At 35.3% G+C, this 22,004-nt stretch overlaps 2 protein-coding genes and 1 long non-coding RNA gene across 3 annotated transcripts in view; 1 reads left to right on the forward strand and 2 right to left on the reverse strand.

The window, feature by feature from the left end:
* Positions 1 to 1,989: 1,989 nt before the first annotated feature.
* Positions 1,990 to 4,086, forward strand: LOC118756148. Its single transcript, XM_036490934.1, has 5 exons — positions 1,990 to 2,036; positions 2,102 to 2,321; positions 2,379 to 2,509; positions 3,264 to 3,472; positions 4,039 to 4,086. Exons 1-5 carry the CDS (start codon positions 2,018 to 2,020, stop codon positions 4,084 to 4,086), a joined length of 627 nt encoding a protein of 208 aa, XP_036346827.1. The 5' UTR covers positions 1,990 to 2,017.
* A 1,633-nt stretch (positions 4,087 to 5,719) lies between these two features.
* Positions 5,720 to 6,633, reverse strand: LOC118734210. Its single transcript, XR_004992354.1, has 3 exons — positions 6,328 to 6,633; positions 5,865 to 6,265; positions 5,720 to 5,792 (listed from the first exon to the last, which is right to left on the reverse strand). It is a non-coding gene; the product is annotated as an uncharacterized LOC118734210 (long non-coding RNA).
* A 9,570-nt stretch (positions 6,634 to 16,203) lies between these two features.
* Positions 16,204 to 22,004, reverse strand: part of LOC118734209 (protein MCM10 homolog) — a 41,354-nt gene continuing 35,553 nt past the window's right edge. The window contains exons 2-3 of the mRNA XM_036463929.1: positions 16,417 to 16,585; positions 16,204 to 16,357 (exon numbers count right to left, since the gene is read on the reverse strand). Of these exons, the coding sequence (XP_036319822.1) occupies positions 16,575 to 16,585 (11 nt within the window). The 3' untranslated portion in view covers positions 16,204 to 16,357; positions 16,417 to 16,574. The remainder of the gene's footprint in view (positions 16,358 to 16,416; positions 16,586 to 22,004) is intronic.

The following is a 22,004-nucleotide window of genomic DNA, read 5'->3' on the forward strand; positions in this document are numbered from 1 at the left end:
CGCATAAAAAGAATGCAAATATTTTCAATATTCAAAAATTGCCTACTGAGATTTGAAAATATTAACGTAAGCGTACATGGTTCATACATACAGGGTGTCCCAGAAGTAACGTGCCAAACTTTAGGGCAAGGTAGGTGGGGGGGTGAGCTCACTGATAAACAAAAAATTTTCAGGTAAAAGTGTCACCGTTTTTGAAATATTTACATTTTTTCGAATTTAAAAAAAATCGTGCCTTTTCATGTGTTTTCTTTAACTGCAACTACAAACCGGGCAATACTTAGTAAATTTTTAATGTAAAATACTTCCAGATAGTTGCCGCTCCATACTCGAATGCAATGTAGTTAAAATATATTAAGGAACCATCATAGGACTATTCCTGGATTTTTAACTTTTTGATATTTTCTTCCCCAACTTTGACTATCTCTGGTGAAAAAAAAAATGTACTGAGCTATAACTTTACATTACATAAAAAAATTGCTAATTTAATAAAGATTTCAGAAAAGTGCCACTCTTACAGTTTCGAATAGAACAAAAAGTTATAGCCGCTTTTGTGGGCAAAGGACTGAGACACGCTAGAATGTATTTAATAGATTTAAATTTAAGTTTCTCTTGTTACCGACCAATGACATGCTAAATAGTACAAAGGTACATTATTACCTGCTCCTGACATTATTTTATGTTACTTACCGGAATTCGGACTAGAGTCTATAACAAGGGCTATATTTATCAATATTTTTTGTGAAGGATCAGTTCACGTGAAATAAAATATACATGAGTTGTTTGAAGAAAAATTTATTCATTTATTGATAAAATATGCTCAAATTGGCGACCTTCTACTCTAATACAAGCTCGGCACCTTTTAAGAAAAGACGCTTTTAGAGATCTTAAACTCAATTGGGCTATCTCAGCAGCAGCTCCATTTATTTGTTCCCGCAAATGCTCTTCGTTTTGAATTGTTTTTGAATAAATTTTGTCCTTAAGACAGCCCCAGTAGAAAAAATCTAATGGATTCAGGTCTGGCGATCGAGCGGGCCACGTGATTGGCCCGTATCGTCCAATCCATCGGCGAGGATAAGTTTCGTCTAAATGAGCTCTTACTTCATGCCCGTAGTGAGCAGGGCACCCGTCATTTTGCAGACATAGTCTTCGCCGCAGGTTTAAGGGTACATCTTCTAAACGAGTTGGAAGCCGTTCCTGAAGGCAGTTCCACAGAAACCAATATCTGAGAATTAAAAATACCGCACCATAAATTTATTTTGTACCGGCACTGCGAACGATCTGCTCTCATTTCGTGAGGATTGTCTATCTGCCAACTGTGAAGGTTATGTAAATTAAAATAACCATCACGTTTGCATGATGATTCATCGCTCCAAATTATTTTATTAAAAAAGTTGGGGTCTGATTCATGCATTCGCAACATTTCACGGCGGAATCTAACCCTCGACAGGTACTCTCTTTCTTATAGAGCCTGAACACGTTGAATGTGGTAGGGATGAAATCGATGGTCTTTTAAAGCTTTGTGAACTGTAGTTTTTGGTATTCCAGTCCGTCTTTCCATCATTGTCACTGAAGTCGATGGACCTAGTTCCACTTCCTCTAACACAACTTCAACATCTATCGTTGCAGGACGTCCTGTTTCGCCGCCACGCCTTCCAGGTATGCGACCTTAAAAAAGTGAAAAATTATAGTTAACAAGCAAGCAAACAAGAAAGGTGTAAAAATCACTTATACTATTTTCAGACAGGCAGTTAATCGAGCAATTATCCAAGCTTTCTCAATTAATGCACTAATTAAGATCGATTTGCCATTAAAAATTCCAATTAAAAATTGCTCGATTGGTAATTAATTGAATGTTTAATCGAGTAAAAACTCCAATGCAACTCTGTTAGGTAAGTTCGTTTTCTTAGTTTTGGTGTGTTCAGTGTTAAATGACAATCAGCTGTTTGACATAAATTTATTATTTTCTTTTTGGAACCAAAAACATCAAAAACCAAAAAAATTTAATTTTACCTGCAGGATGCAGAACAATCTGAATGGTGAGTAAATAAACACAAATGGTTTTGTGTAATGTTTATTAAAAACACAAATGTATGTATTTCAGTTCGATTACCTCCAAAACCAAGAAAGAGGAGACTGGCTTGGGCAGAGGATGGCGAAGTGGCCATTCTTGATTTGCGGCAAGAGCGCGTTGCTGATCTCCGCGGTGCACGGAAGAATGGCCACATCTACGCGAAGATGGCGAACGAGCTGGCAAAGTGTGGCCACAACTACAGCGCCCGGGATGTGCAGGTGAAGTTGGCGAACTTCACGCAACGCTACAGGTAAGAAGAAATAAAGGAATAATATTCAAAACCACTAAAAATTTAATTCGTTAATAGAAAAGAGAAATTGGCTATGGGACCTTCTGGTGGATCACCCTCAACGTGGCCTTTATACGCAAGGGTGCACCAGATAATCGGTGGATTTAAGGCCAACATGTTTTGCGAGCTGACGCTTGAAAACATCAGCGGTATGTATGCGTTTTTGGAATGTGCCTTACTAAAAGCCGTAATGTATTTAGTGGAGATATTTGTTTTGTAGCAGAGTGACGCGTCTCTGTACATGCTAGAACAGCTCGTTTAGTTGCAGGTTTAAGTGCGAAGGTACACTTCGATTTTGCACGAGCACAGACATACGGTGGTGCTTCAAAACAAATGTTCCACTAAAAACTTAAGTAGAGAATGTAAATGTTCCCCACTTAACTGGTTTCAGTAGTGCTAATAGAAATTTGATCTACTAAAAAATGTTCACTATTTATAATGAAAACATCTTTTGGGGAATTTTTAGTTATTTGTAAAACGATTTTGTGGTGGTGCACCCCAAACCACCCTAAACGAAAGAGGATGGAAAGCGCTTTACTAAAGGTAACCCATCCCCCCACAGACCCCTTGGGAGCTGTTTAAACATAGGGGAAATTGCGATTTTTTGCGAAAGGATTATAATCCTCACTAAGTACAATTATCCTTTCAGTGTTGCCGAAGAAGAGGGGCTGAACACCTTTTGCAGAGATAATTCGTGGATACTTTTTGCGTTTGACAGCTCAGCTCGGTTTTTTTTTATTCGGGTCACGCGTTTTGCACATCAACCCAAAATTGTTGTACAAATAACTAAACCGTTCCCTATCTTTTTAACTTCGATACAAGCACATATGTACATATGTATTTATTTAATGCTGATTTTAATTATTTCATTCTTATTTGTGTTTTTTTTCTTTTAAACAGAAGCCGATATAGCATACCAGCCATCACCACTGACCCCAGTATTGCCGTCATCACTCAGCCCAACATTTTCCTCACCACTGGCATCACCTCTCACTCCTCTGCCAACCACATCGTCACCCCCGCTATCATCACCATCATCACCAATGCCTAGCAGCTCAGCTTCTGCGGTTGAGCCTAAAAGAAAGAAAGCAATAGGCACTTTACAAAAGAAAGTATTAGAAAAATTTGATGGGTTGTCAGCGGAGATAAGCCAACATATTCAGAGGAGTGAGGAAAATGAAAAAGAGTGGATGAAGATAGAAAAAGACAAAGCTGACACACTGAGGGAGATATCCAATGATAACAAGGAGTTAAAAGTTGGCATTTTATCATTTTTAAATAGAAATTAATAACATTGTACAGCACTCGGCTGGGTATTGGACCAAACCAACTTTTTTAAAGAGATTGAGTCATAAGTAAAAAAGTTAGTTCTCCGTTTTTCGAAGTTAGCCTTCGAAATCGAGATATGGGCCTTCGAAGTTCGAAATTGGACCTTTGGTAAAAAATTATTTTTAATTATTGCATGTAAAACGCAAAAAAGTAAAAATGCAGACATGGTCCGCCTTTTGCTCTCATTTATATGATATATAATTTTTTTGTGAAAACTTATATTACAGGTGCTATAACGGGTCAAAGGTCAGATCATCGAAAAATGGAAAACTTAATATTTCAGACAATTTTGAACCGATTTTAAAAAGATTCACATCGTTGTAAAATTTATTAAATGCGCTTTCTTTAGATATGCATATTTGTATACTTCGTATATAAACAATTGGTATCGCTGTAAAGGTGATTAAATCCCCTTTCTTCTGATATGCATATTTCTAAAAATCGGTTAGTAATTTTTTTGTTTAAAATAAGTTTTTTTTATAAAAAAAAGGTATTTTTTCATTTAAATGTGTTTTTTCTAAAATTTTTATATACGAAGTATACAAATATGCATGTCGAAAGAAAGCGGATTTAATCACCTTTACAACAATATATATTTTTTTTAAATCAGTTCAAAATTGTTTGCAATATAAGGAAATTAATTTTTCGAAGACCTGAACTTTGACCCCTTATAGCACCTGTAATATAGGTCTGCACAAAAAAATTTATATACCATTTAAATTAAAGGTGGACTGCGCCTATATTTTTAAGTTTTTAGTTATTTACATAATGCAATAATTTAATATAATTTTTTACCAAAGGTCCTATTTCGAACTTCGAAGGCCCATATCTCGATTTCGGAGGCTAATTTCGAAAAACGGAAAAATCCCTTTTTTTGCCTATGACTCAAGTGCAGTTATTAACTAACAAAAAGTATATACAGTGCCTCAACCCAATGACCACGTGTTGATTTTTTTTTTTAAATATTAGTAATGTTTTTCGAGCTAAATTTCTTTTGTTATTTATCTATAAAAATACCGTCCAAGCTTTAACCAAAACCTTAAAAATCACTTGGGGGATTCACAACGGTGTCGTTAGTGTCGTATTGTTGTATGTCGTAAACTTTAAAGGCCTAAGAAATATATTAAAATGGTTCGCAAAGTACCATCAAAGTCATATTATGAATTTTCGCAGTGTTAAAAAATAGTTGGTTGTGGTTTTAACTTCTCTAAGCATTTATTTAAGGTTTTGGTTAAAGCTTGGACGGTATTTTTATAGATAGATAACAAAAGAAATTTAGCTCGAAAAACATTACTAATATTTAAAAACAAACAACACGAGGTCATTTGTTTGATTCACTGTAAATAAAAAAAATGAAAATGAATTAAATGAACAAATAAAAATTGTACTCACTAAAATAATTGCATAGTCCTTGCCTTATTTCTTCAGCTGAGGGTTGATTGTCTCCAACTATAGTAACATATTCAGGATTTTCAAGATTTCTGTTCACTTCATGCAATCTCTCCAACCACATGTCATTTATAGTGTCGTTCATTTCATTTAAATAATTATGCAAGACGCAGCAGGATCTAATAATGATGGGTGCCTTCCCAATTCGGTTGTCTAAACCTTTTCCAACACGACGGAATCGTCCTTTCAAGTGGCCAAATGCATTCTCAACTACTCTTTTGCACTTTGAAAGCTTATAATTATAGAGTTTTTGTGTTTCAGTTAAGGCCATTGAAAACGCGTATGGCTTCATTAAGGAGGTGGAAAACGGAAACGCAGAATCTCCAATAATGCATATAGGCAATTGTACTCCACCTATTTCTTTCTTACTGACCTTCAGTAATTCGTTCTCCTCCATTACTCGCTTCATTAACGATGCATTATAAATCTGCGAATCATTGCATCGTCCAGGAGCACCAATGTTCACATATAAAAACCGATATCTGAACATATATAGAAATAATTAATACATGCTTTTTAGAAAAAAAACAACAGGATAAAAGTTAAATAACCTATAATCCACTACAGCTAGTAGAATAATAGAATACCATCCTTTATAGTTGTGGTAGTCGGTTGCATCGGCTGGATTCGGCCTAACTTCGATGTGGCACCCATCTGAATATATACATATGTATGTACGTACATCTTTGTTTTTATATAATTTAGTTGCATTTTTAACTTTCTTACCAATTGCTCCAAGGCATTGGGGAAAGCCGAGACGGTCAAAACCATCAACACAGTCTTTTAAAGTTTGTGGAGTCGGTGGTAATTTTTTTTATGTATTGCGCTGACAAAGCTTGCCAGACTTCCTCGCAAAACTCCCACAAGATTGTGCACACGGTCGATATTCCAACACCAAATAGTTCGGAAACCACTCTGTACTCCCCAGACGATCCCAGCGTAAATAGAGCTATCGCAACGCGTTTTTGCAATGGAATCGCGTTGCGCCGGTTTGTGTCGGCTTTGTGCAGGTTTTTGAGGAAACCACAGAGTGTTTCGAAACTAGTGCGGTTCATGCGGAAGTGCGTCTTAAAGAAATGGTCATCGTTGCAATTGCAATTAACTTCCCAGAAAGAAGACTGCCGATTCTGTAATATAGGAAGTATCATTTATAAAAGGACAGGAACTGATTACTTATAATTTGATTTACCAATTTCCAGAGGGATCTCTGAGTAGCGTTCCTCTGCAGTAACCCGTAAAGCAATAGCTGCTGTCTTCGCAAATGTTGCAAAATGATGAAGTTTTTTTCTTTTCTCTTTTTATATAAGGCCATTGAACTTGCGTAGCTAGCCAGCACTGACTGCAAAACTTGTATATTTGCAGTATACGCAAGAAAAAGTTCGCTTAAACACTTATTGTTTTCCATTTTACCAATTTATTGTAAATAAACAAAAATTCTTTTAAGACAGCTGACCGCCACTCGTTAATCGAGCAGCTGATTGTGTGTGAAACACAAAAATCGAATACTTAATTAAAAAACTTAATTGACTCATTTAATTTTCTGTCTGAAAACAGTATAATATTAATAATGGAAGAAGATTTGTAGTACAGAAAATGATGTTCAATATATATTTGTAATGAATAAAACTCTTCCGAAATAAGCATTCTACCGGAGAAGTGCAGCTATACTAAAACAGCTAAGTGAGTAGGCAGCTAAACGGAATGTACCGTAGTAGATAGTAATTTAAAAATTCTATTGGTACTTTAATCCACCTAATATTAATACAAGATTTGTAGTACAGAAAATGATGTTCAATATATATTTGTATTAGTGTTTTATATCTTGATTTGTTTATCCCGAACGACGTCGGGTGTTCTGCTAGTATAGCATATAAATAAGAACAAAAAGTTTGCAGCTTTTAGGTGTAATTCACAGTAGAATACCGATGTGACTTAAAATTGTTTCGGATTTCATCCATAAATTTGCAAATAACTCTTAAACTGATAATTTGATAGTAATTCTCAGTAGAATACCGATACGACTTAAAATTGTGGCCGATTTCACCCATAAATTTGCAAATAACTCTTAAACTGATAATTTGATTGCTTAACATTGTATAGCAAGTTCATAGGGAATTCGAAGACCTTAAATCTGGTGGAGAGCTTTTGCGGTGTGATAATCAGAACCCGACATTTTTGGTAAACATTTAAAAGGCTGTTTTCTCAATTTGAAAAAAACGATCATTTCGCAAATTCTTAAAACCTATTCTACTATTTCATTTTTGACCTCATATTCAGATTCTGCGAGTTATTTTACATAGCAAATGACAATAAAATTCACGATCTTCAACTATTTTGTTAAAAACTTGTTTCCCTGAATGCACATGGTTTTCTAAATTTTCAAATGCAAAGTGTAAGTACTTAGAGTTATCATATTCGAATAAAATTTTGCACAGCTTATTTAGACCAGAATACATCTTTTTTCTTGGTGAAGATGGCTATCGCTTTGGAATTTCCCAAACACAAGGGAACAAAACAACTACTTCAATTATTTACACCGATGTCAAGACTTACAGTATGCTGTTGATATGTATGCAAAGGTGGAAGCAGAGCGCCTTTTGTACATAAAACACACCAAAAAGAATTACGCGTAGATTCGTACATACATCTCAGGGACAGCGTTAGTAGTGAAAACACCGAAATAACTGATGTAGGAAAAATGTGTATTCTACCATCCATTTTCACAGTAAGTCCAAGGTATGTGAAATGTATAATGATTACACTGTGAGACAAATGGTAGGGGTCAGTGATCGGGAAGGGTTCAAACTACCGGGGAAAGTTATATCGGTAAAAAAGAAGTTATACGTGTCCCGGCGTTTCGCAGGGTCACGTCTAGGAATCGAGACATATCGATTTGAAGTTAATAACTATCATATAGGAGAAATTGTCACCTTTGGTGGTCTTTTTTTTACATAACTCGAGAACCTCTGGTCCGATTTTGCTCCAATTTAAAGAAATTAAAAATTACAATTCCTTTAATCTGATCATATAACGTTTTTCTATATAATCAACAGTTTTGCCGGTAAAAATAAATGTATGAAGAAAAAAAATATTTTTTACCTAAAATATTAAATTTTTTTATTTTTTAAATTCATTTGGATTTTTTATGAATTAAAAAAAATTTAATTTTTAGGCAAAAATATTTTTTTTTCTTCATACATTTATTTTTACAGGCAAAAGTGTTGATTATATAGAAAACGTTATATTAACAGGTTAAAGGAATTGTAATTTTTAATTTTTTTAAATTTGTTTGAGCAAAATCGGACTAGTGGTTCTCGAGTTATGTCAAAAAAAAGTCCACCAAAGGTGACAATTTCCCCTATATGATAGTTACTAAATTCAAATCGATATATCTCGATTCCTAGACGTGACCCAGCGAAACGCCGGGACACGTATAACTTGTTTTTGACCGATATAAGATTTCTCGTTGGTTTCATCCCATCCCGATTTTGACTGTCGCATAGTGTTATTATTATGGCACACAGTGCTGTATGAGCGGGCAAAAATCAAAAAAATTGTTGTCACGTATGTCAACGTGTTTGGTATCGTTGGAAAGGAAATTTATCCTAGATTAAGGATCTGGACTTAGTTTTTGTTTTTATCTCATAAGGTTCTCACAAAAACCTCTTAAAGTTGTGTGTTTTTTATATATTTTTTCTTTTATGAAAATTCCTTTAGCTGGAGTCTTAAAAAAAAAATTGCTAAAAATACAATTTATCATACTTTATCTTAAGACACAATTTTTCTAATTAGAAAATCTGTAAGGAAACCACTCTATAGAGCTTTTTAAAAAATATTGAGTTTCCTGGCTGGAATGGCCTATTTGCTACACCCTAAAATTTGTTGCAGAAAATTTAAAAAATTCCTAAGTTTACAAAGGGATTAAAAAAAATATGTAAAAGTGTGTTTTTTTTATTCTTTTATTTGAAAGAAGGGGCATTTTTCTTTGAAATAAAAAAAAAGTCTGCAGACTCATTGCGCTTTTCGAAGAAAATCGTTTTTTTTTTTAAGTTATAAAATAAACTTTTGCAAAAAAAAAAATGCACTGATTACAGTTACCACAGTATTTTCCTTTACTTAAATGCCAAAACATTCTTTAAAAATAGTAAAGTTTATTACTGTAGACACACGCGGTAGTGTTCTGTGCTGTGTAGTGAAGCGTAAAATAGTGAAAAAACTAATATTAATATGAATTCAATTATAAAAAACTCAATTTTAGCTGATATCTGGATTTCTACTCGTCCATCAGATAGAATGTCTGCATTATCTGCATTTTTTGAAGACAAATTAATACACGCTAAATGCGACAAAGCACTTTTGAATCAAAAAATAAAACTTTTTAATAGTGAGATGAAAAATAAGTGGAATTATAGTGGCCGCAAAAGAAGCGCTTTTGAAAAAACATATTCTAAATGGCTAAATTAGACATTCCTTTCCCTTCCGGATTCCAATGGAAATAAGGATAAACGTGCTGAACGGGGAAGACCTTCTAAAGAAGAATTTTGCGAAGCTTCTCGGAGAACAGAAAATCGAAGGGTAGAGCATTTGTTGAAAAACTATTCCATCGAAGAGCTCGATAGAAGAGCTAGTATAGATTACACTTATAGAAGAGCTAGTATAGATTACACATTTTCCGACTAGTATGATTTCAACCCGAAATTCATGAATGAATTCATGTATGAATACACCACAAAATTCATGTATGAATACACCACAATTCATGTATGAATACACCACAAAATATATAGTCAATGAACTAGTGTGTTTGCTGAGTAGTTTGGAATTTGACTGCATGATGACTTTAATTTTTCAATAAACGGCGTTAGATAAAACAAATAATTTTTGATTCAGTATTTTGCAACAACTCTTGTTCGTGCGAAGTAACTAATAAAAAGGAAAACAAAATTATATTTTTTTTTTGAGTATTTAATGTCGTCTTGAATGAATCAAATTTTTTAAGCGTGTGACATCCACACCAAAAGATATAATCAAATTAAAAAAACATTTTGTAGTCATAAAGGACCAAAATGAAAGTAGCTGCCATTCCTAGAGGGTTTGCGTAAGAGAGATATAGGGAATCTTATTTGCCATGAATTAAGCCATAGAATGAAGCCTTGAAGTCTTTAATATTATTAGGAAAACGCCCTGTATAAATAATAAAATAACTACTCAGTATTCGAACTACTTCTGAATATCAAATTTTGCAGTTTCAATCTCAGTTTCCATGAAAAATGTAAGAGCTAGGTAAAAAAAAAATGATTTTTGAAATCTCCGTACTCTAATCCACCAAGAAACGAATTTTTACTCAAATCCGTCCATTATTCTATTTTTGCCCACTTTTTATATGGAGACACAGCACTGTGTGGCAGTCTGAATTAATTTTGTATCAAATTTCAATGTTATTCGTTACATTTGTAAATTTGGACAAAAAAAGGCTGAACTTATTATCCAAAAACTGTTCAGCGCAACAAAACTCAAAAATTAGTTTCAAACAAACCCGCTTAGTAAAAATATGACAGATTTTAAATGATGATGTACAGTGACACAAATAAGATTGGACAGTCATTGTTTTCCCCTTATTCACAATGTTTTCATGAAAACTTTTTTCGCTCATTTTTTCAAAAAAATATACTTCTTGATAGCAACTAAACGATAGAACTCATACCTTCAAACTTCTTAAAAAATTTAAAAAATATTTAGAACAATGTAACAAAGTTTTGTAAATGATGTATGTATATTTTTTAATCTGAATTTTAGAAATTCTTCGGGTACGCAGTTCAATAAGCCCATTAAATTTTAATGTCACAAAGTGCAGATTTTCAAAATTCCCGTTGATTTTTGATAATTTGTTACTTCCGCATAAAAAGAATGCAAATCTTAGCATCAATGCTATTTTAAATATTCAAATTCGCTAAATATTTTCAATATTCAAAAATGGCCTACTGAGATTTGAAAATATTAACGTAAGCGTACATGGTTCAAACATAAATACGCAAATTTGAATGGAAATCTAAGCATCAATCAAGGTGAAATCATATAAGGTGGTATCGATTCAACAAATACATCAATTACTTGTATTTTGTTTTTGCTTTTAGCTGGTAAAATGCAAACACTCTCACGTTTTCACGCACTCACTAGCAAAATATAAAATTTTGACAATCAAACGCTACACACAGCTGATTAAACAACACCACCTTATGTAAATTCGCCTTGGTATTAATGCTATTTTAAATATTCGAATTCGCTAAATGTTTTCATAATCAAAATCAGCCTACTGAGATTTGAAAATATTAACGTGAGCGTACTTGATTCATACATACATTCGCAAATAAGAATTTAAATCTTAGCATCAATGCTATTTTGAATGTTAAATTCGCTAAATATTTCCAATATTAGAAATTGGCTACAGAGATTTAAAAATATTAACGTAAGCGTACTTGATTCATACTTACATTCGCAAATAAGAATTTAAATCTTAGCATCAATGCTATTTTAAATATTCGAATTCGCTAAATGTTTTCAATAATCAAAAACGGCCTACTGAAATTTGAAAATATTAAGGTAAACGTTAATATTTCATACACACATTCGCAAGTAAGAATTTAAATCTTAGCATCAATGCTATTTTAAATATTAAATTCGCTAAATATTTTCAATATTCAAAAATAGCCTACTGAGATTTGAAAATATTAACGCAAGCGTACTTGGTTTATACATATATAAGCAAATTTGAATGGACATCTTAGCATCAATGCTATTTTCAATATTCGAGTTCGCTAAATGTTTTCAATAATCAAAAACAGCCTACTGGGATTTGAAAATATTAACGTAATCGCCCTTGATTCATACATACATTCGCAAGTAAGAATTTAAATCTTAGCATCAATGCTATTTTGAATATTCAAATTCGCTAAATATTTTCAATATTCAAAAATAGCCTACTGAAATTTGAAAATATTAACGTAAGCGTACTTGGTTCTTACATATACATATACGCAAATTTGAATGTAAATCTAAGCATCAATGCCATTTTAAATATTCGAATTCGCTAAATTTTTTCAGTAATCAAAAACAGCCTACTGAGATTTGAAAATATTAACGTAAGCGTACTTGGTTCTTACATATATACGTAAATTTGAATGTAAATCTAAGCATCAATGCTATTTTAAATATTCGAATTCGCTAAATGTTTTCAGTAATTAAAAACAACCTACTGAGCTTTGAAAATATTAACGTAAAAGTTATTAATCTACTATATATTTGTGGAAGTATGTATGTAGGTATCAGACATCTGCAGCGGGTGCATGATTTTCGTGTATACTCGATCATCTAACAAAACCCGTTTTGCATCGTTCTCTGTATACGAGCAGAAGTATTGTTCGTTATCGACTGAGCTCAAGACGAACATGTTGGCCACAACACCCGATTGCTTTTCATACATACTTGATTGGGTTCGGGTGCTTTGCAGCTCAATATACCCGGGTGTTCGAGTTTCAACCCGAGTGTGCACAAAATTTTCTTGATTGGCTTATGACGTTTTTGTTTCTACAAAAAATGTTGCCTTCTCATCGCGGTGTTCTTAGTTTTTGTGCGTAGAGGGTAAAGAGAAGGTTGAATTTTTCGGTAGTTTGTTTAAGTGTACATTTAACCATTTCTTATATTTTTGCTCATACAAAATGCGGCATCACGACGCCTACATCCATTTAGGTATAAATGTGTGTAGATCGGCAATGCCCAAGCCCTATACACTCGGTGCACATTTATTTTTTGTAAAAGTACTTATGTACCTACATAGTTTTAGGCTGTGTTCTAATATATACACACACAGCTTTCCACGCGAAACTATACGAAATAGATGATAGAGTATTGCCATGACACCTGGGCCTATAATAGGGTGAAAAATTGCGATCCGACGAGGGGGCGTGGCACCTCCCATATGCGTGAAATTTGTAATCAACCATAACTTCGGAGCCATAAGTCACATGAACTTCAGATTTGGTATGCAGCCATTTCTATAGTAGGTGCTTATAACAGGGTATATATAAATGAGTGCCGAAAAGAGGGCGTGGCACATCCAATAGGCGTGGAGTTTTGTATCAGCTATAATTTCGGAACCATAAGTCACATGAAGTTGAAATGTGATATGCAAACATATAGGTATATGTTAGGTGCTTATAGAAGCGTATATATACATACGTTTTTAAGAGGGGCGTGGTACATCAATTAGGCGTGGAATATTTTATCAGCTATAACTCCGGAACTATAAGTCACATGAACTTCAGATTTGGTATGCAGCCATTTCTATGGTAGGTGCTTATAACAGGGTATATATAAATGAGTACCGAAAAGAGGGCGTGGCACATCCAATAGGCGTGGAGTTTTGTATCAGCTATAACTTCGGAACCATAAGTCCCACGAACTTGAAATTTGGTATGCAGACATATCTATGGTAGGTGCTTATAACAGGGTATATATAAATGAGTATGTAATAGGGGGCGTGGTACATCCCATAGGCGTGGCAATTTTTATCAGCTATAACTTCAAAACCATAAGTCACATGAAGTTGATATTTGGAAGGTGTCTATAGAAGGCTATATATACATGAGTTTATATAAAGGGGAGTGGCACATCCCATAGGCGTGGACTCTTTTATCAGCTATAACTTCGGAACCATAAGTCCCACGAACTTGAAATTTCGTATGCAGACATATATATGGTAGGTGCTTATAACAGGGTATATATAAATGAGTTTGAAAAAGGGGGCGGGGTACATCCCATAGGCGTGAGATGAAATTTGGTATGCAGGCATGCCTATGGCTGCTTATAGTAAGGTATATATAAATAGGTATGTAAAAGGAGGCGTGGCAAATCCCATAGGCGTGGAAAATTTATCAGCTATAACTTCGGAACCACGTCACATGAACTTGAAATTTGGAATGCAGACATATCTATGGTAGGTGCTTATTGTAAGGTATAAATAACTGGGTTTGTTAAAAGGGGCGTCGCACATCCTACATTCGGGGAAATTTTTATCAGCTATAACTTCAAAATCATAAGTCACGTGAACTTGAAGTTTCGTATGCAGGCATATTTATGGTATTTAGTTTTAAAAGGGGGTGTGGTACATCACATAGGCGTGGAATATTTTATCAGCTATAACTTCGGAGCCATTTGTCACATGAAATTAAAATTTGGTATGCAGTCATATCTATAGTAGGTGCTTATAGCAAGGTATATATAAATGAGTTTCTAAATGGGGGAGTCGGACATCCCATGGGGGTGGAAATTTTTATGGTGGGTGCTTATAGTAGGGTATATATAAATGAGTTTGTACAAGAAGGCGTGGCTCATCCCATGGGCGTGAAGTTTTTAAACTGATATAACTTCGGAACCACAGGTTACATGATTTTGAAATTTGGTGCGAAGATCTATGATAAATGCTTAAGGCATATATAAAATAGTTTTTCTGAAAGGGGACGTGGCACATTCCACAGGCGTGAATTTTTGTATCAGCTACAACTTCGGAATCATAATTCAGAAGAATATGAAATTTGGTATGAATACATATCCATAGTAAGGTTTGTATATAGGAGTTTGTAAAAGGGAACGTAGAGCATAGGCGAGGAATTTTTAAACAGCCATAAAATGGGAACCATAAGTCAAATTAACTTGAAATTCGGTATGCATACATATATGTACATATATGGGAGGTGTTTAGTGTAAAGTATATATAAATGAGTTTGTAAAAGGGGATAAATATGTATGTATTCACCTATTAGATCACTCGGCTATTTAAAACTGTGGTTTTTATGAAACCTTACAGTCTTTAGAGAATTTCGAAATGGAAAGGTAATACCATTTTTTTGTTCCCGGTTGCTGTTAAAATAATGAATAAAACTCTTCCGAAATAAGCATTCTACCGGAGAAGTGCAGCTATACTAAAACAGCTAAGCGAATAGGCAGCTAAACGGAATGTACCGTAGTAGTAATTTAAAAATTCTATTGTTAACTTAATCCACCTAATAATAATGGAACAAGATTTGTAGTACAGAAAATGATGATCAGTAAATATTTGTAATGAATAAAACTCTTACGAAATAAGCATTCTACCGGAGAAGTGCAGCTATACTAAAACAGCTAAGTGAATAGGCAGCTAAACGGAATGTACCGTAGTAGGTAGTAATTTTAAAATTCTATCGTTACCTTAATCCACCTAATATTAATAATGGAACAAGATTTGTAGTACACAAAATGATGATCAGTAAATATATTTGTATTGCTGTTTTATATCTTGATTTGTTTATCCCGAACGACGTCGGGTGTTCTGCTAGTATAGCATATAAATAAGAACAACAAGTTTGCAGCTTTTAGGTGTAATTCACAGTAGAATACCGATGCGACTTAAAATTGTGTCCGATTTCATCCATAAATTTCCAAATAACTCTTAAACTGATCATTTGATTGTAATTCACAGTAGAATACCGATACGACTTAAAATTGTGGCCGATTTCACCCATAAATTTGCAAATAACTCTTAAACTGATAATTTGATTGCATAACATTGTATAGTAAGTTCATAGGGAATTCGAAGACCTTAAATCCGGTGGAGAGCTTTTGCGGTGCGATAATCAGAACCCGATATTTTTGGTAAAAATTTAAAATGCTGTTTTCTCAATTTGAAAAAAAACGATAATTTCGAAAATTCTTAAAACCTATTCTACTATTTCATTTTTGACCTCATATTCAGATTCTGTGAGTTATTTTACATAGCAAATGACTATAAAATTCACGATCGTCAACTATTTTGTTAAAAACTTGTTTCCCTGAATGCATATGGTTTTCTGAATTTTCAAATGCAACGTTAAGTACTTAGAGTTATCATAATCGAATAAAATTTTGCAAGCTTATTTTTAGACCAGAATACATCTTTTTTCGCCCGGCAAACTGTATATTAAAAAAAAAAACTGAAATAACGAACGGTCTAGTTAGCATTCCACACAGGTTTATTAATATTTCGAATTCTGTAAGTCCAAACCAATGAACAATTTCTTACAATTTAAACATGGTCAGGAAGTCTAAACCTCATTGAGCCATATGCTTTGAAAGTTTAATATGCACTGCGGAATTGCTCCGTTGTTTTAATGCGATGTCTCCGTCTTCGTGAAATGGGAGTGATTCATCCAGGAAAACAAAAATAAGTAAAAAATATTTATTGCATATAAAAAATAATTTCACTTACCAATAAAATGAATAGTTGAAGTATGGATTGAGTATGATAATCCCTGGCCTGATTTCTTTATTATATGTAATGCTAAGTTTAAGCAACGGTTAACTGAGTTCCCCAAGCAATGGGGATATATTTCCTTGCCTCCTGTGTTGAAAATATCCATACAATTCTTAGCTTGAGCCTGAAATTAAAATGTTAATTCGTACGTTACGAACTATGGAGTGTGTGTATTTCTTTATCAAGCAAGAAGTTTTGCGCAAAAATACTTCCGTCCCCCTTTTCCGGCAACACGGAAACGAAAATTCTGCTTAGTAAGGGTTATAATCCCATACAATGCTTAGCTTGAGTATGAAATTAAAATTTTAATTCGTACGTTATCGATTGTGTGCGTTATTTTATCAAGCAAGAAGTTCTGCGCAATAATACATCCGCCCTTCTTTTCCGGCAACACGGAAAGGAATATTCTACTTAGTAAGGGTTATAATCCCTAAGCGCGGACGAAGGCCGCCTACAAAGAAAGAAGGACTGAAAGGAGAATTCTACTTAGTAAAGCTGATGCCAGATAAAACGCTTGCTTCACTTTGAATTGTATGTAAATGCACAAAGCATGCCACATAAATCGTTGCATATTTTTGCGCGCGCTAACAATCAGCTGTTTTAATATATGTTTTGTTTCGTGCAAAGTCGAGTTTTCATGCAGAAACATATATTTAATTACATTGCTGATATTTTTAAAGCAAAAAATATAAAATCCACAGGAATTTTGACGAGTAAAAAGGCAGTGCAAAATTGTTTTCTTGGCCTTCATTGTGGCATATCGTTTGCGTCTGGTGCTTTGCTGGCAAAGTTATAAATGTCACGCAAAGCCACAAAGTTTTATCTGGCATCAGCTTAAGGGTTATAATCCCTAAGCGCGGCCGAAGCCGCCTACGCAGAAAGAAGTTCTTCTCATTATTTCGCTTTACAACTTATATATCATTTATAAATGGGGCATAAACATATGTATGTTCTTTTATGTTTGGTTCTTTTAATATGCCTAAGTTCGATTTGCAACCGAAAATGTGCATGTATGCACTATTCGGTTTTTATTTATTTATTTCAGTCAAATGAACAATAAATTTTTACTAACTAAAATAACTAAAGTAATTATATAATGTGGTACGAACTGCTCCACAGGATAGGGACAAATCAAGAATCGGAATGCTATTTAAGTCCACTAGGGTTCTTATTAACGGGACATACTTGGCGCAGTTAGATTTTACTAACCCAATGTAAAATAGTTATTAGCCTTAGATTTCGCCTAGGGAAATTGAAATGTAGTCGTTCCAAGAGGTTAGGACAATCAACAGATCCATTTTGATATTCCACACAAAAGAGGAAGCGAGGAAGGAGAATCTACTACTCAAGGGTTTAATATCCAAAAGCACGCAGCGCGATTCATATGAAGGAGTCGGTTCCGTATATATATATGAAGAATGGTACGGTCTCCAGATGAAAGATGAATAGTCGAGCCTTGATCTTACTAGAGAAACATAAAGAATCTTCAATATGTAAGGATCATAAGCAGAAGTACTGTTACGACGAATAAAGGCTAACATTGCTAAAGATTTTGAAAAAATATAGTTAATGTGAGTTGAGAAACTCAATTTCTTATCAAAATAGACACCTAAATCCTTAAAATCAGAAACCGAATTGAGACCGCGTAATCGCTATTCGTACCTCGTCATAGTCAGGCGCTGGGACATCGATTCCATCGTCATCGACTGGGGGCTCGGGTTCGTCTTCTCCACTACTTTCAGTGCTGCTGCCATTCAATAAAGTGGAAAAGTGTTCTCTCCATAGCTTAAGTGCGTTCTGGACATCAGTCTCTAGGTCGCCATGGTTGTTCTTACAGGAGTTCGCCTTGGTCTTGGAACCTTCAGTAAGTCGGCTAACACTGATAAAATTTTCGGGCATTTTTCCTGTCGGCCAGCATTTCAAGCTCTTAAATACGTCTCGCTTCCTTCTTCAGTTCCCTTTAACGGTCCCACATGGCTCGCGTTGCGCCCGATCGCTGTGTGGCCCTGTAGGCGGCATCTTTTTTCTCTACAGCTTCTTGACAGTCCTCATCGTACCAGTTGTTCTTTCGGGTTCGCTGAAAGCCGACTATTTCTTCGGAGGCGGTACTTAATGAGCGAGAAATGTGGCTCCACTGCTCGCGTATCTCGGTTTGTTGAAGAGTGCTCTCAGAGAGCAGGTGTGAGAGTCGAGTGGCGAATAAGTTGGCCGTCTGTTGAGACTGCAGCTTTTCGACGTTAAGCTCGTTATAGTCGAAAGGTTGATTGGCGTTTCAAAATAAGATTTCGGTGCTTGACAGCAACACTACTTACCTTAAAAATATGTTCAGAATGTGGCATGCGTATTGCATAATATGTATATTTACTACCAATTCGAGGATTATACTCCTGATATTTTGGACGAGGAATATGAAAGAGTAAATGAAGAGGGAATGCCAACCGAATCTTCCATAAATGACAATTCGATTTATGAAAACTATACATAGCTTGTTAAATAATGTAAAAACACATATGTAATTTCTCACTTTATTTTTAATATAAAAATGTAAAAAAATATTCCAATATCACTTTTTAGCTTAAACATATGAAAATAAACAATACAGTTTATTTCTTATAAATAAAAAAAGTTGAGGTAACACGTAAATTCAGTTATTTTCTTAAAAGTATAGATCTTCATACATATGGTATTAGTAAACATTATTTTTACATTCAACTTTTAAGGGCCCCCATTCCCATATGATGCCGTTGCAATTCACGCACCTTTTTTCTTCCAATAAAGGATTTTTTCTGTTTCTCGGTATAAACGACGCATAGCACTATAATTTTTTCATTCCCCCATTTCAAATTCCCAATTCCCATTCCCACGACAGCCGGTTCTAACGGGCCAAACCCTGGGCCAGAAACTTACACGTGCTGCGTGTGGTAGAGACGACTCCACCACAGTCAAGTGTAACACTTGCAATGGGTAGAGTCACCTCCGACTGTAACCAGCTGCTCGGCAGGATATTACCCTGAAATAGGTGCGCTCCTCAGAGGTGAAAATCGTATGGTAGTTGGCGACTTTAACGCGCACCACGATCTTTGGTATTCAAGCCTGTCAAATGATCGTATGTGTTCCTCCACTTGGCTGACCAGATAGACGATAATAAAAAATATAAATAAACAAAGCAAATAAACCTCTTATATCTTTTTTATTTTTTACCTGCGCCAAATAAATTTGGTATCGTTGAAATCAGCGTAACTATTCTAAAATTTTCTTTACGCAAACGAAGGTGATGCCAACAAATATTTAGTATGAAGAATTTTTGGTTTTACTACTAGTATAACTAGAAACTGTAGAGTGAGCAACATTCTGCACAAGTAAAGGAGCCGATTTTATGTGTGGGAGCGAGAAGACTGTTTTATTACAGAACCTTTCTATTATTGAATCATGGGCTCTTGTTATCTTCTCCAACATTAGATTAAAGAAATCACACGAAAAGGAGTCACCTTGTCTGAAACTTCGTTTGGTATCAAACAATACACTCGACAGGACCATGTAACCTATGCTCAGAAGGCTGATTAAAGGCATGCGTTGATCTGACCATATTCTGCATAAGAGTTCATGCATGCCCCTCATTAGCTCCTCGCCACCGTACTTGAATAGTTCGGCTGGCAGGCCGTCAGCTCCAACAGCTTTGTTGTTTTTCACCCGCGTAATCGCTATTCGTACCTCGTCATAGTCAGGCGCTGGGACATCGATTCCATCGTCATCGAGTGGGGGCGCGGGTTCGTCTTCTCCACTATTTCAGTGCTGCTGCTATTCAATAAAGTGGAAAAGTGTTCCCTCCATAGCTTAAGTACGTTCTGGATATCAGTCTCTAGGTCGCCATGGTTGTTCTTACAGGACTTCGCCTTGATCTTGAAACCTTCAGTAAGGCGGCTAACTCTGATAAAATTTTCGGGCATTTTTCCTGTCGGTCAGCAATTCAAGCTCTTCGCACTCACGTATTTTGGCCTCTCTTTTTAATGCGGCAAATACGTCTGGCTTCTTTCTTCAGTTCTCTATAACGATCCCACATGGCTCGCGTTGCTCCCGATCGCTGCGTGGCCCTGTAGGCGGCATCTTTTTTCTCTGCAGCTTCTTGACAGTCCTCATCGTACCAGTTGTTCTTTCGGGCTCGCTGAAAGCCGACTATTTCTTCGGAGGCGGTACTTAATGAGCGAGAAATGTGGCTCCACTGCTCGCGTATCTCGGTTTGTTGAAGGGTGCTCTCAGAGAGCAGGTGTGGGAGTCGAATGGCCAAAAAGTTGGCCGTCTGTTGTGATCGCAGCTTTTCGACGTTAAGCACCTTATAGTCGAAAGGTTGATTGGCGTTTTAAAATAAGATTTCGGTGCTTGACAGCTACACTACTTACCTTAAAAATATGTTCAGAATGTGGCATGCGCATTGCATAATCAGTGTTGCCGCGAATAATTTTAGTGGTAGCCAAATTCCTTTAAAAAAAGGGCTAAAAAAGAGCTAGAAAAAGTCGTTGTGGCTAAAAATGGTAGCTACATTTTTTTAATTACATATACATATATAAGTATACACGCAAACATTTTCAATAAGTAATGGTATATAAAAACAATGAAATCTGAAAAAAAGCAAATATTTTATGCAACCAAAAACCTTTTATATAAAAGGGGAAATATTGGACACCAGCTTGCTGGCTCCATCAAGTGATTGTACCATCAGGCTCGAATCATATAACTTACCAGCATGCTGGTACATTGTTTATTTCTTTACAAATGAGGTCGAGGAAAGATCGAAATGATTAGAGCCGAAATTTCATAATTTTTCTACCATTTTGTTACACATTGTTTTCTTTTAATTCACAATTGCAATATCGTGAACTTAATCTTCCACAAACACGGCTTTGACTCATATAGGGCAAGAAATTTCCGCCAAAATACTTTTTACTTAGAAAATTGAGCTAATTTCACCACTCACGACACCAGCAGCTGGAACAATCACTCCACAAGAACATACACAGTCAATCGACTTGATGAACCATTTAACAAATTAAAGCTGGGATCCCACGATTGACGCAATACACCAATTATTGCCTCATTTTATGCCCCAATCGTGGGATTTCACAATAAATTGACTCATGCGGCAATAGAGCCCGATATTGTGCTTACTGTGCCCAATCAAATACGGCCCGTGTGCGGCAATCGTGTGATAGCTCGATTGGCAATCATGGGGCAATGAAAATTTCAAAATTGCGGCAATATTTATTGTGTTCTTGTGCGGCAATTGAAGTGAACAATACACAACAAAATATTTAGGCTGTTTATTAATAACACTGTGAGACAAATGGTAGGGGTCAGTGATCGGGAAGGGTTCAAACTACCGGGGAAAGTTATATCGGTAAAAAAGAAGTTATACGTGTCCCGGCGTTTCGCTGGGTCACGTCTAGGAATCGAGATATATATATAACTATCATATAGGGGAAATTGTCACCTTTGGTGGTCTTTTTTTGACATAACTCGAGAACCACTAGTCCGATTTTGCTCAAACA

The sequence above is a fragment of the Rhagoletis pomonella genome, unplaced genomic scaffold, assembly GCF_013731165.1.
Source record: "Rhagoletis pomonella isolate Grant_MI unplaced genomic scaffold, Rhpom_1.0 Rhpom_scaffold_00002, whole genome shotgun sequence".
Taxonomy (NCBI): Eukaryota; Metazoa; Arthropoda; class Insecta; order Diptera; family Tephritidae; genus Rhagoletis; species Rhagoletis pomonella.

What these genes read in the sequence shown, in the direction of transcription:
- LOC118756148 (XM_036490934.1), top strand. An exon ending in AACTTCACGCAACGCTACAG is followed by an intron (nt 2,322 to 2,378) that starts GTAAGAAGAAAT and finishes ATTCGTTAATAG; the next exon opens with AAAAGAGAAATTGGCTATGG. An exon ending in GACGCTTGAAAACATCAGCG is followed by an intron (nt 2,510 to 3,263) that starts GTATGTATGCGT and finishes TTTAAACAGAAG; the next exon opens with CCGATATAGCATACCAGCCA.